Source organism: Spinacia oleracea, chromosome 2, assembly GCF_020520425.1.
Source record: "Spinacia oleracea cultivar Varoflay chromosome 2, BTI_SOV_V1, whole genome shotgun sequence".
In the NCBI taxonomy this organism is placed as follows: Eukaryota; Viridiplantae; Streptophyta; class Magnoliopsida; order Caryophyllales; family Amaranthaceae; genus Spinacia; species Spinacia oleracea.
This window is the reverse complement of record NC_079488.1, coordinates 104,923,100-104,937,198: the sequence shown is the minus strand read 5'-3', so window position 1 is coordinate 104,937,198 and position 14,099 is coordinate 104,923,100. Positions and strand designations below refer to the sequence as shown.

Sequence of the window (14,099 nt, the reverse complement as noted above, 5' to 3'; positions counted from 1 at the left end):
CCCATAATTTTATACATTTTATTAATATATTTTAACGTATTGTTAATTATATTTAAATATAATTTACGATTTTTAGAAATAAATATGTAATCAACGAATATTTATTTTATACTTTTAAATATTTCAACGGTTTATGAAATTAAAATAATTTTAGAATTTGATGTTGAAAAGAATTTGAATTACGAAAACACGATTGAAATTAGAAAACAATCTTAAGCGGTGTTGAATTCAAATACCAAACTTAATTCTAATCCTAGCCCAAATTAGCAAAGCCCAAAATAAGTTAAACCCACATCCCTTACCCATATTCCAAATTTATGTAAAACTCTCAATCCCCTCCTCTCCTTCACGTGAAAAAGAAAAAAAAAAACAAGAAACCTCAAAAACCCTCATTCTCTCATTCAGCAACCACGTGAACCCACCCCTGCTTCACGTTGCTGCAGCTGTCCACGCCGCCTCCACCGCCGGCGTTTTCCCTCCCCGTCGCCGCCGGTAACTCTCTCCCCCTCCTCTTCTCTTTAGTTTTTTCTTTTCTTTCTTGTTTTTTTCGCTCCTCCTCACCTTGTTTTCTTGGCCGTTGAACCAGCACCACCGCGCGCTGCACCACTTGCACCGCCACTGCGGCCCTGCCTAGCCGACCTCCCTCCTTTCTCCTCCACACACGCACTCTCTTATGTGCTTCTTGCGCGAACACGCAACAACCAAGTGCGCCCACCGCAGTCACCACCTCCAGCCGCGTCGCCCGTTCTCCGCGACCACCTCCCTTGCTGCCGCGCCGTGCACCACCGCCCAGCCTCTCCTCTCCTCTTTAGTTTGGTTGATTTTCTTAAACCCTAAGTTATTTAAATGTTTTAATTAAGTTTATTAATTTAATTTATGTTCCTTGAATTGAATTAAATTTATGATTTTTATGATTAAGTTATGAAATTTCAGATTATATGTTGTTGAAATTAATTTAATTATTTTCAGATTATATGTTGTTGAAATTAATTTAATTATTTTCAGATTTATTAACTACGTTTAAGTTAGGGTTTTAATGAAGTTTTATTAATTCAATTCATGTTTATTGAATGAAATTATAAGTTTTTATGATTAAATTAGATTTTCAGATTATACATTATGCTTAATTGATAATTTAATTTTCAGATTACATAGTTGAATTGAAATAAGGAATTTAATTAGTAAAGCATGGATTTTTAAGGTTTTAATGTTCTAAAATCATAATATAATGATTATACATTATTAAAGCTATTATTTTTATGATTCTAAGAATGTTAATTATGTTTTGGAGTAGTTTGAAATTAGTTATATTGCTGAAAATTTAAAGTACGATGTTTGCAAAGAGTTTTCGACGAATCTCAATCACTAATTCAATAATTATGATGCTAGGAAATCAAAGGTTTAAGTTTTGATATTGGGGAATGTTCTAAATATGTTTAGGATGCATTTAGAATGCTTTGTTATGGTTGCCAATGATTAGGAATTGATTTGGGTACGTTTCTTGATTATTTTAGGCGGAGAATTCTTTGTGGGTGACTTTTGAATTCGTTAAAGTGGCCTATCAGTTTGTTTACACAAGGTACGTACATACCTGTGTGCTTGGAATGAGTGTGATTTGTTGAAACCATATTGAAATGATTCATGAACTTCGTTATGTCGAAATGATTAAGGAACTTGGTTATGTTGAAATTGTTGATGAACTAGGTTATGTTGAAAGTGCATGTTTAATATTGTTGGATGGACATGTTAAGCATATATATTTCGTTATGAGAATTATAGCATGTTGGTATGGATGATTGATGCGAACATGTTGGTTGGGAACATTAGATTATTATTTATATATATTGATTCAGATTGATTGTTTATTGTTCCCTTTTAGCTTTTCACTACTTTATAAGGGCCGAGGACCTTGTTTAGTAAGTTGAAACCTTATACCCATATAGAGGGGTTGATCAGTATTAAAGGGAGGGTTGAATTAATTGGAATAAGTCTTGTGTGACATCTCTGTGATCACTTGCTTAATTCAAAGATAAAAGAAGTTGTGTTTACTTGTTGAATATAATATTTATGTTTGATGAGTCATAACCAAGTATTAAAAGTTAAGTCATGTAAAGTGAACATGAGTAGCAATAGCTTTAGACTGTGCACGTCTAAAGTGTCGGACAATCAGGAGTTGGGGTCATGGGTCGCCTATGGCTTTTTCTGGGGCCGGATTGATCACCGGTTCTATTTTATTCAAAAGTCCCTCGATATCGCAGGTCATTGGGGTTTACGGAGTCGCGCCCGTACCTCGTCTTCCTTAGTGAAGAAGAAGAAGTTTCTAGTAGACAACTCAGTCCATTGACTATTTCAATTAAAATAATGTTAATGATACAAAGGTCTAGTTCAATCAAATATAGTCTTCAAGTCAGTATATCTTGATTTTCCTTGCTTATGTTTTATTTAGTACCATGTTAGGATTGTTCGTTTAATAGAATCATGTTAGGATTATTAGTGATTTAGTATGTAGTACTCAGCTTTGCTGATTACGTGCTTTTGCTTGTGCATGTTGATCATGGCTATGCCTTATTGATCCTGTGATGACCCAATCTTTGGTGAGCAGTCTCTAAGGATCAATAAGCATTGTCCATCTGCAGGTTTGAAGATGTTGCATCATTGGGATCGGGAATAGAGAGCTTGTATTTAGTTTTGATTTGCTAAGTTAACTTGGGTTTGTTAATTGGGACTTTAAACTTGTCGTACTATTTATATTTCCTTATTTTCGTTGGATGATTCTTGGGGACTAAATCTGTAATAGATTATTTATAAACCTAAAGTTAGTTTTATGTTTTCCGCTGCAAAATTCTGAATAAGCCGTTACGTTTTCACACGGGCGATAATGCCTTGATAATTCTCTACGTTTTATGTTAAAAGATTATTTTAGAAAAGAGAGAATTGTCGGGGTGTTACAACTACTGAGGAAAAAAGACCAGTATTTATAGGCTTGATATAAAGACTTAAGAATACTAATGGTTGCAAGAAAAAACCACATCAGATTGAAAACAACCACAGAAGGATCTAGAAAGCCAGAAATAAATTGCAGCAACTGAGTAATCATCACACAGCTAAAATCGAAACACAAACCAACAAAAAGCAAGCATTGAAAAAACGCGAACCCAAGTAATAAATGACAGAATTGGAGTGAAAAGGCAAAGAAGAGTATAGAGAAGGACTTCCCTGCGACATTTTTTGGAAAAAGAAGAAATCTTAGTGCTTCTGCAAATGGATAAGCTCCTCCATTGGCCCAAACAGGACGGTAAAAATGCATTAGTGGAGTAAAACCTTTAATTAACCCCATTAAATCATCATTATTGTTGAAAAACCCAAGATCTAGTGACTCAGCATCGATCTCCACCTTTGGATCAATCTTGCCTTGCTGAAGAAGGCAATCTGAAGGTCGGAAAAGAGGAAGAACACCTCGATACAAACGAGGCACCAAACTGCTGCCAAGGAAGCCATAATTACCCCTATTAAAGCTTAGTCTAGAGATTTTTTGGGGAATCTCATTCCGGTAAGAGGACAAGGAGGAAGACGAAGAGTTTTGCAAGGCAAAACTTAGATCTGTGAACAATTTGAGCTTGGGAAGGGGCTAGACCAACCTAGGGTTTTCACACTCTCTCTAGAAAACTTAGGCCTCTCATGTTTCTTTTTTTTCTCTCTCTTTTCATTTTTTTTGTCTGTTCCTATTTGTACAAAATATGACCAACATTTAATTAAGTACGTTTAGCTTGCGTATATTAGCGTTTACAAAGTACATACACTTGAATTTTAAAATGCCAACGAAATTCATTCGCAGCTTCCTTAATGTGATCCATCTTCAATATTTTTTTTTAAACAATATTATCTTGTAGAATTAGAATAAAAATTAGCGGAGTTGACCTTTGACCAGAAAAGCACGATATAAACAGAAGATATGATTATGTGAAGACATAACTAATCAACAAAAGTGAAGCCACTTTTAAGAGAACACGAGAATGGTGTGCCTCAAATATATGAAGCCATTAATAGTTGTGTTATTGCTCATTTTCACGGCATCTAGTAATCATACTTTGTCCCTAACTCCCTACTTTATAATTTATTGTAATCGATATTTAATACTCTGTAGTAATTAATTCTTGTTTGTGAATTGTAACTTTAAATTGCAGATCTGGTATTAGGGCAGCGGTGCGCCTTGAAAGGTTATGAGTGCGGTACAAATATAAATCGTTGTTGTAACGGGCTATATTGTAGCACCAGAGGTCGTTGTTGTTTCGCCATCCGGTGGTGGCCGGACGACTGCTCAAAATAGCCAATCAAACAATGGAGGCCGGCCGGTGTTGGGTGGATTTCTCTTTTATCGATCTTATAGTTGTTGTATTACCGATTTACCGTCATTTGTCGTATACGCTCTATGTTGTTACTCTCTCTGTCTGCCTAGATGATAGAATATCGTATGTGGTACGTTATCCTCAATATTGTCTTACTCGTACTTGTTTAAAGTGATAGGGATGATAGTTTGGAAATAATGTTTGGTATAATTTAGATCCTTGTTACGATGGACTAGAATATCTTGTTACGTCAATTTATTGCTTTTTTAATTTGTTTTATTTTACGTGTTACAACCATATTTTACTTACATATTACTTTTTCCGTCTTTTAATACTCGCAACGTTCGTTAGTTTCACGCATGCCGATGCACAACTTTGATCATTTATATCTTAAATTCTCTTTATGCAAAAATTATAAAAAGTTGATATTTTGAAAATACACATTGAGACGAATCTAACAAGATCCCACATGACTATGTTTTATCTTATATAAAAAACACTACGAATATTCAAAGTAGATTATATGAATAGTGACAAAAATTCAAACGTTGCGAGTATTAAAAGACGGAGGAAGTATGAAAAAATGAGGAAAATTTTAATACCCTAAAAACGTTTTCAATAAAGATTAAAGCATTTATTGATAAGAAAAAGAAGGAATCGATACACTCTTCACGATTAAAGCATACAAACGCCGAGCATTTACAATGTACTTGTGTGCACTCTTCACGATTTCCTACTTACATATTGAGTTCGTTTCGATAAGTAGATAAAAGCACTCATTGATTTGAAAAAATTAAAAAAAAAACGAAAATGATAAAGGTCGTAATATGCGACTTTTAAGACGTGTCACAATGATGACATGGCATACTTATGTGTCATGATTTAAATTGGAAATTAAAATATTTAATTTATACGTAGTATAATTTATTAGACATGTTTCAAAAAAAGTAGGAAAATTTTAATATTCTAATTTGTTTCCTTCTTTATCTTGAATACCTTATTTACATATTTTATAGTAAAAATATTATATTGATAGTAAAAATAATATGATAATGCATAGCCTACGTGGCGCCTATGTGTACCAATTAAATTCCGACACGTAAAATTGCGACAACTAAATGTTGTCACAATTTGCTACCTTTATCATCACCCTAAAAACAAAAAAAATTGATACAAACGCGGGAGCACTTATGTGCACCTTTCACGTTTATTTACTTATATGCTCTGCGCATTAGCGTGGGAGCTTCGTAAGTGCGAAAATGCATCTTATTCTGAGGTGTATGTAAGAATTTTTACATTCATCTACGGTATAACTCTAACATTTTTGGCGGTACTAATTCTAGTGGGATACATAGAGCAGTCCGAAAATTACATCGTTTAAATTTCTATTACATAAGGCAAGACTAGGGACGGACCCAGAAATTTATTTATGGGGGTCCAAAAAAATTAATGATTTGTTTTTCTTGGGTTAAAGTTGAAAGGTAAATAGTTAATATTATAAACATCGTAATAAAATATGTGGAGAATTTATGAGTTTTAGTTTTGGATTTTCATAACAATAGTCCAAATTATAACAATAATTTGGCGCGATTTCAATTTAAAATGGAAAATGACTTTTTCATACTTTGAAGGAGATTTACTTTATTACAATAATTATCTCTGAATAAATAGCACACACAAATACTAATAAAAAGAAAAAATGAATATCATTCTCAACGCTTGTGGGGCAACACTTTGCGAAGTAATTAATTAGACTTCTAAAATTGAAGGTAACATGCAACTATAAATCTATAAAAATGGAGTATAAATATACATTACTAGAAACATATCTTATATATGGAAATTATAAAATATTTTTGAAGAAAAAATAAACTACACTTTTTTGTGTTTTTGTAAATCAAATCAAATCATGTATCATTATAGAAACAATATAATAAAAAAATAAAAAGTGATAAGTGATAAGAAAAAATGACTTGCAAAGGGAAAAGTAAAAAAAAAAACATGAATAATTTAGAGGATCAACAAACGACAAGTAAAAGATAAAATAAATTTTTAAAAAATATTCTTATAATGTCCTTTAAGAGGATTCGAACCCAACTAGCTTAGGTAGAATATTAGTCAAGCAACCATCATGCCAAAAATATTTCATTAAGATTATTGTAAGTAAATTATATATTTTTTAACTATTTAAGTGCAATTAATTACCTCAAAATCAATTTAGCAACTTTTTTGAAATTAATGGGGGTCCCTTTGGACCCTACCAGAGCTTCATAGGTCCGCCCATGGGGAATAGGGGAGGGACATTTGAGTAAAACCACTTTTGGTGTCCCCTCAAATAGACTAAAATGCCCCTATTAACATATATTAACACTAATTTTAAAATACTACGTATAATACAAAAATAAATTATGTACTTAATTAACCGGCAAAGATCACAAAATAAAAAAGGGAAAAAGCACAGTGAAATGCTTTATCACAGCAAAATATACTGCTTAACTCATGCACCAAAAAACAAGCCATAACTGAAACGGAAAATAAGAAAAAGAAAAGTACATTCAAGTATTCAACTAATAATAAATGAAAGCAAATTGAAAGATTAAAAAAATATAATTACTACTTATTACAATTACTAAAATTACAATTAGTAATTAAGTCGTCATTAAAAACGAATAAATGGCTACCAAAAACGTCAAAGATTTAAAAAGTAAAAGGATTGATATATAATTACCACTTATTATAATTACTAAAATTATAGAATAACAATTTGGGAAGAAAACCAATCGAGAAAAGAGGGTGAGAACTGATGAATTGCTTTCTTGAGAAAAGATGATTGGTCATGAACTGTGACTTCGGATTATGACAGACTTTTCCGCCATTTTTGTATCATTCTATCTCTTTCTCTTTCCTGTGGTACAGGGCTTGCGGCTGAATGACTGATTCTAACGTCAAGGAATCAAGCTAGGGTTCACACTTCACAGCAAAATGAGAGAGTGAAAATGAAAGTACAAGGTAAAACACTTAGGTAGGATTTAGTATTCATGCTTTTAGGCTTATGTAAACTTCTTTTATTGGGCCCAATCTTTTAGCCTAATGTTGGCCTTCAACTGTTTTCCAAAACTAAAACATAAAGACCATTAATTTTACCGTGTTACCTTAGGACCATTAATTTTATATCACTACATAATTTGATTTATTCACTGCATTATATATTGTGTAATTTTATGTAATTTTAGTTTTATTCTAAAATATTGTTACAGGATGGAGGAGTATCATTATGCACCCCTTATACATTTTTTTTTCTAGCGGTGTACGATGATATGACGTACAAATTCAAAGAATTCGTAACTATGATGTTTGAATTACACTAATCGAGGAATAACTAAGCAAATCTGGTAATTGATTTCGATGTCGGCGTAAGTGTTTCATATTAGTGAATTGTTTTATGTTATTTTTGTATAACATAACTTTTTTTTTTGTGTGTTTTTTTTTATTGGTAGGGTGAGGGCGTATAATGCACTATTTACTCGCCTCATATTGAAAAATTCATCGAAAGGTTTCAAGAAGGTTCATTTATATACTGCATATAGGAATTTTTTTTCTTTTGATCGCACTTTGTAAACAATTTTTCTTACTTACATATCGACTACAAGTTGATGCAGCATGGCAGAAAAATAGTCATCGATCGAGCTGGAATGAGCTGGGTTTTGTCATCAACTACAATTGTACTGAATGGAGAGAAAAGGAAGGCAATGATTGGGGTATGGCAAGCTCGGCGGTGCATGCAGAAGCAAAGGCCTGTTTAAAAGGAATGGATTGGGCTATTTCACTTTCTATTGACTCAATTTGCATTTTTACAGATTCTGTTACTTTAGTTACAAACCTGCAGAATTCTGGGACACCAGACTATCAACAGGAAGGGACGCTTTCGAGCATTCGCGATAAAGGTAAGAATTTCAGCAGATGCTTCATTTGCAAAGTTGATCGAGATCAAGTTCAACAGGCTCATAACTTAGCGCAAGCAGCAATTAAACTGGGAATTCGTGTGGCGCAACATCCTTTGGAGCCAGATTAGATTGTTTTTTTATTTTGTTCTTTTTTCGTTTCCTGTAAGTTTTAGCCGATGTCAAAAAAAAAAAAAAAACTTCGAATTAATCTGATTGTATCATTGTATTACTTATGAATATTATTTTATTTTATTTAAGAGAATGAGCCAATTGGACATTATAAATTGCTAATGAATATAATGATTTAGTAAAACTTAATTATTTGGTTGTAACCTTTGCAGATGTGACGACAGGGGAGTGGTGCACCGTGCACCATAAGAGGTTACTCATGCAGTCATGCGGTAATAATTTAGATCCATGTTGCGACGGACTAGAAATAGAATGTATCAAAAGTTACCTTTTTGGTGAAGTTTGTTGTGCCCATTTTGGTCCTTCGTGGTTGGCGACGTATGACTGCTTTAAGTAGCAAAATCAAACCTAGTGTTGCCGAGTAAGTTGTTGTGAAGGTTTTGTGTCAATTTAATGCTTTTCTTTACGGATTTTAATTTTGTGTATTTCTTAGTTTATGTATATACCCCCTACATTCTTAAATGAGTCGTCTAAGTAATTGTCCAGAAGATTCTTTAAGAAAAGAGGGAGTGTAATGGATTTATTTTTGGAATAATAAGTGGTTTAGTAATTGTATCCTTGCTTACTTTAATAAGTGGTGTCCAACCCAATTATGTGTACAACTAATGTTAATTTACGTGTGATTTGTTTTCGAGAGAAAGTCCATAACTCACTGTTGTGGCCATGGATGAGTTAAGTTGAACTTATTTGAGACGCTTAAGATTTTTTGTACCGATTTAATGGGACAACAAAGGAGTGTGTGAGTCAAGTATATCAAGACACACAAAGAGAGTGGATGTCAACCAGTGAAAAGTCTTGAGGATGTACTATCCCAAACCTTGGATGAAATTCATGTGAAAGGGGTTTTCACGTATAATTAGTGTATGATATTTGCATTTTGGTCTTTTACATGCATTTGATTTATTTTTTTTGTCCGTTACTTGGTGATAATTTGGTGAATCATTTTGATGTATTGGAGAATAATTATTTGGTTGACAGTCTTGGAAGTGATCTTTGTGGATACTCCTTCCATCTCAAAAAATTATCCCAATTTCTTTTTTGGTTCGTCCCTCCGAGTTTACCTCATACAATTTAATAATTTATAGCATGTGGCCCTAAAGATGTATGTGGGCTCGGCTGGGCTTCGGGCCGACTAGGCCCGAGCCAGACCCACTCGGTTTCATGCCGAGTCAGGCCCACCCAACTTCATGCCCAGTCCACAACCATCTTTATGTAGTCCTCACATGTTTCCTCTTACCTATTACTCTGTATATCATACTTCCTCCATTTTTTTTATTATTGCACTATTTTCCTTTTTCGGAAGTTGCATATTAATTGCACCATTTCCTTTTTTAGTAAGTTTACCTACATGAAATGTCATTTTTATCCTTGTATGGGTGGTGGGGACCAAACCCCACTTGTTCTTTACCTACAATCACATGGGTATTTTTGTCAATCTCTCACCTTTTACCACCTTTCTTAATTCTTGTGCCCAATGTAGATGGTGCAATAACACAAAAATGGAGGAAGTATTATTTTTAAATTAGCTAAATGACAAAACTATCAACCCACCTTCTTATCTTTTGCCTTCTTTCTTACAAAGTAATTAACAAAGTGAAAAATGGATTTACACCAAACGCTAGCCCAAGCCAACAACATTCCATCGCCCTCTCTTAATTCTTTCACTAGTCGTTCATCAAAATCTCCATGACCAAATCATTCCACGAGTCAATCGGCCCTGGCAAACACCAATGTAAGCAATCATACTGTACCTTTGCATTTTTATCCTTTGCAAAAGGATGCGACTGTCTGTACGGGCCAGGATGTCCATCGGGCCTCAATAGTGAGAGTCGGGTCGTATCAAGAAGCTTTAACCACACCTCTTTCTCCAACGCAACTCCAATCGCCTTATCAAATTCCTGCAACTCTACCTCATGAAGTATCCTATCTATATCAGTTATGTTTACCATTCCGTCTTTGAATGGCACTCTTCGATTACAAGTCCCACCATTATGCCATTCTCCATTTTCAAAGTGATCTGGGGTTACTGATCTTAACAAAACTTGCGTTTTATGATTTGAATTTATCACAAAGTTTAGAACTAGCTCAAGTGCTTTGCGATAAGCATAATCAAACCCGAGATCTGTCAAGTTCTTCTCCCCATGGCAGTAGTGACATCCCAGGATTGTGTTATTCTCAAAGTAGATTGCAGTCTTCAGAAACCATTTTCCACCTCCAATTATCGCATAGTCAAAGTTATTGTATTGGCTTGTCCATTTTTCATCTAACTTGTCGAGATGGAGCTGAGTTTCTGATGTTGAAAAACCATCGTTGTCTTCGAAAATCTCGGCTTTCACTAGGAATGGTGACCAAATTACCGCCACTGTAAAATTGTGCTTGGGAAATACCCACGTCTTTGATTTATATTCCTCGTCGTGATATATCTCCTTTGCTAGCTCCACCTGAACAATCAGCACATAACATCATAATTGAACAAACCAAAAGAATACATGTTATAACAGAAGCAATAAAGAATATAAATAACCAAATAACACAGATATTTAACATGATTCACTAACGATGTGTTAGCTACGTCCACATAGAGGAAAGTTTTATTGATCTTGCATACAATAACAGATACCGTAAAGTAAGTGGCATGACCGATTCAAAGCATGTTCTAACAATACATTCATTTCATCTACGACTTTGTGAAATAGCAAGTTTTTAAGGTAATTTTGTAAGATTACTGAACATGAATTTGCAACAACCACAGCAGCTGGAACCGACAACTAAGCCAATAAGCCTACACATTATTTCACAAGACCCACCATTCACCAAGATAATGGATCATGAATGGTACTGTAATTAAGTAGGACCCTATCTTAGTATCTTGCATACTAAGACAAGAGAAAGGTAGTAGTAATAGCAGTAGAGATTTCTAAAATCTCCAAAGCCATTGGCAGCGTTTAGATGTTAATCATAAAACGACACATCTCGTAATTTTAACCACTAAACTGGCCATCGTACGTTCTATTTTAATATCTGTCCCTACCCGAACTCAAGAGTACTCCATGGCCGCAATAAGTTAGGCTACCGGCCAACCAGGGATTTTAATGAATAATTCACATAAAGAATAATCGTGTGCAATATGGTTTATATACCCGGGTGCACAATGCTCACTGTGCACCCTATTTTACAAAGAACATATAGTTTAAATACAAAGAACATATTGTTCATACCCAAAGAACATATAGCCAATGAACATATAGTTCAAATTCATAGAACATATAGTTTAAATATTTCACTAGTACATGTACATTGAAATCGTTCTCAATGTTCATTAGATTTTCAATAAATGTTCAACAGGGTGCACAATGAGCACTGTGCACCCGGGTGTATAATCCAAATTGCGCTACAAATGAAACCAATTTCCTCTGTTCTATTATGTGTACCATACTGAATATGCCAAATTTCTCAAACATAGGTAAATCCTATATCTCAAGTCTTGTAGATTGGTAAAGAAATTTCTAAAAAAGATCAATTTTAAAATTAGAGAGAGCAAATATATTACAAATGAAATTTCCACACAAGACAAGATGATATATACCTGAGACAGGATACAAAGAAAGGATTGCACATGATTGCGAGAAATAGAATCTCCAATGAATGCAAATGACTTGTTCCTCATCAAATCAAGAAACCTTTCAGGATTGAACTTAGCCAAGTTACAATCCAAAGGTTTCCACCTCCAATATAGATACCCCGAATCGGGTCGCCCATTAGTCATACAATTCTGATGGTGCTCAATGAAAGGGCAGCTACTGTTATTGTAAACTGGACCAGATTGATTTGGAATCCATTCACCTTTAAACAAATCACATTTTGGTTTTTCTTCATCTCTAAATAATTTGGTTGAATCGGATCCTATAAATGTTAAACAAAAAGTACAACATAAGTTCATACCCATAAACTCATTTATTAACAATTTGTTGACGTTGTTTAACTAAAAATCAAATGCAATCCACTTTATTTAGTAGCAATTTTGTTTTAATTATCTGAATTTTGTTTGATAATGACTTCAATTATTTACAGTTTATTCTTTACTCAAGGCAAAATTGCTTAACCATCAAGACAGACTGAAAAGTGAACCTACACAACAATTTAAAACCTGGAAACTTACAGAAACATATAATTGCATAAAACCAAGATTAAAATCCATATTTAAAAACAATAATAACACTAAGTATATAATACTTTTAGAACTGAATTGAATTATATTCACTGTTTAATTGAATCAAAGCATTTTTAATCTAAAAAATTAAAATAAATTTCCCAGGACAGGAAAATCTACACACAAAAAAACTCTTCAAAATAAAAAAAAAATTGAAAATTGCATAGAAGAATCATACACAATTACACATGCATGATCATGTAACTGTAAATAAAATCCAGAAGAAATAAATTATACAAAAAATAAATAAAAATGGTACCTTTATCAGTTTGAGGGGAAGAAGTGTGTGATTCGAAAGCAGGGGATGAATAATGAATGGAATTGGAAGAAAATAGATGAATTGTCAAACCAAACAGGAGAAAGAGAATGAGAAGCTTAATTACAAATGAATTTTGTTTGTAAAATGAGAGGGGTTTCAATGGGTTTGAATCCCCACTCATTTCCTTGTTTTTTTGTGGTTTATTCCCCTCTTTTGTTTCTTTGGGAACTAGAAATCTCAACAATTATCTTTATTTTTATTTTTATAGGTTTTTTTGATTTTGATTGGGTATTTAGTGGAGTGTTTATTACTACAACCTCCAAATAAACCATGCAGGAGGAGATCTAGACCTCCTTACTTAAAAATGAGAAGAAAAATAAAGAATGATTTTACTATAAAAATTAAATAAATAAAGGAAAAAGCAGAGATGTGGGTGATGATTAATGGCATTGAAGTGAGGAATTGAAGGATGTTTGTAGCTGGGTTTTGAACTTTGGATATACATTTCCTTTTTGCTAGGTAATGAAAGTGGGCCATGACTTGATGATGCGGGAGCGGCGAGGCGGCAGATTGTGAGGTATCCCTCACACATAACAGGGCAACGACAGTACCATTTCGTTTAAAAAAGTATCATTTCGTTAAAAAGAGTACCATTTTTTTTTTAAAATACCATTATTATTTTTCTTCTAGTAATATTTAGCTTCTACTCCACTGTAGGAGTACCATTTTTTAAAATCTTAACACACTGGATTATTCAACACATGGGGTCATTGGCGGACTTATGACCATTTTCAAAAAGGTTCTATAATAAATCTTCCTAAAAAATTGTAAACGTGCAGCTTGCTGTAGTGGTCATTGAAGAAGCGGCTATGCTTGTGCTGTGTCCCGGGTTTGAAGCTTGATTGAGCAAATTTGTATAAACTTTTCTCTTCAATTTATTTGTCATTTTTTTTTTGCTAACCGGCCTTTATTTCCCCATTTTATTTATTCATTCTAACCAAACAACACTGTAAAGTCATACTTCCTCCTCTAATTTATTGCAACCAAACAAACCTAATTGTTACTCCATTTCTTTAGACACTGCCCATAAAGAACAATGATAATTAGCACTGAACTAAAATTCGAAGACGATTTAATAAACAATTAAATCG

General features: G+C 33.6%; 1 protein-coding gene and 2 long non-coding RNA genes across 3 annotated transcripts; 2 read left to right on the top strand and 1 right to left on the bottom strand.

Moving 5' to 3' along the window:
- The first annotated feature begins 599 nt into the window (after positions 1-599).
- Positions 600-2,842, top strand: LOC130467153 (uncharacterized). The gene is made up of 3 exons (XR_008927315.1): positions 600-816; positions 1,515-1,579; positions 2,603-2,842. It is a non-coding gene; the product is annotated as an uncharacterized lncRNA (long non-coding RNA).
- Positions 2,843-3,826: 984 nt separating this feature from the next.
- Positions 3,827-4,584, top strand: LOC110788784 (uncharacterized). The gene is made up of 2 exons (XR_002533454.2): positions 3,827-4,077; positions 4,185-4,584. It is a non-coding gene; the product is annotated as an uncharacterized lncRNA (long non-coding RNA).
- A 5,395-nt stretch (positions 4,585-9,979) lies between these two features.
- Positions 9,980-13,425, bottom strand: LOC110790455 (protein trichome birefringence-like 25). The gene is made up of 3 exons (XM_021995247.2): positions 12,949-13,425; positions 12,066-12,382; positions 9,980-10,920 (listed from the first exon to the last, which is right to left on the bottom strand). Exons 1-3 carry the CDS (start codon positions 13,127-13,129, stop codon positions 10,144-10,146), a joined length of 1,275 nt encoding a protein of 424 aa, XP_021850939.1. The 5' UTR covers positions 13,130-13,425; the 3' UTR covers positions 9,980-10,143.
- Positions 13,426-14,099: the final 674 nt, after the last annotated feature.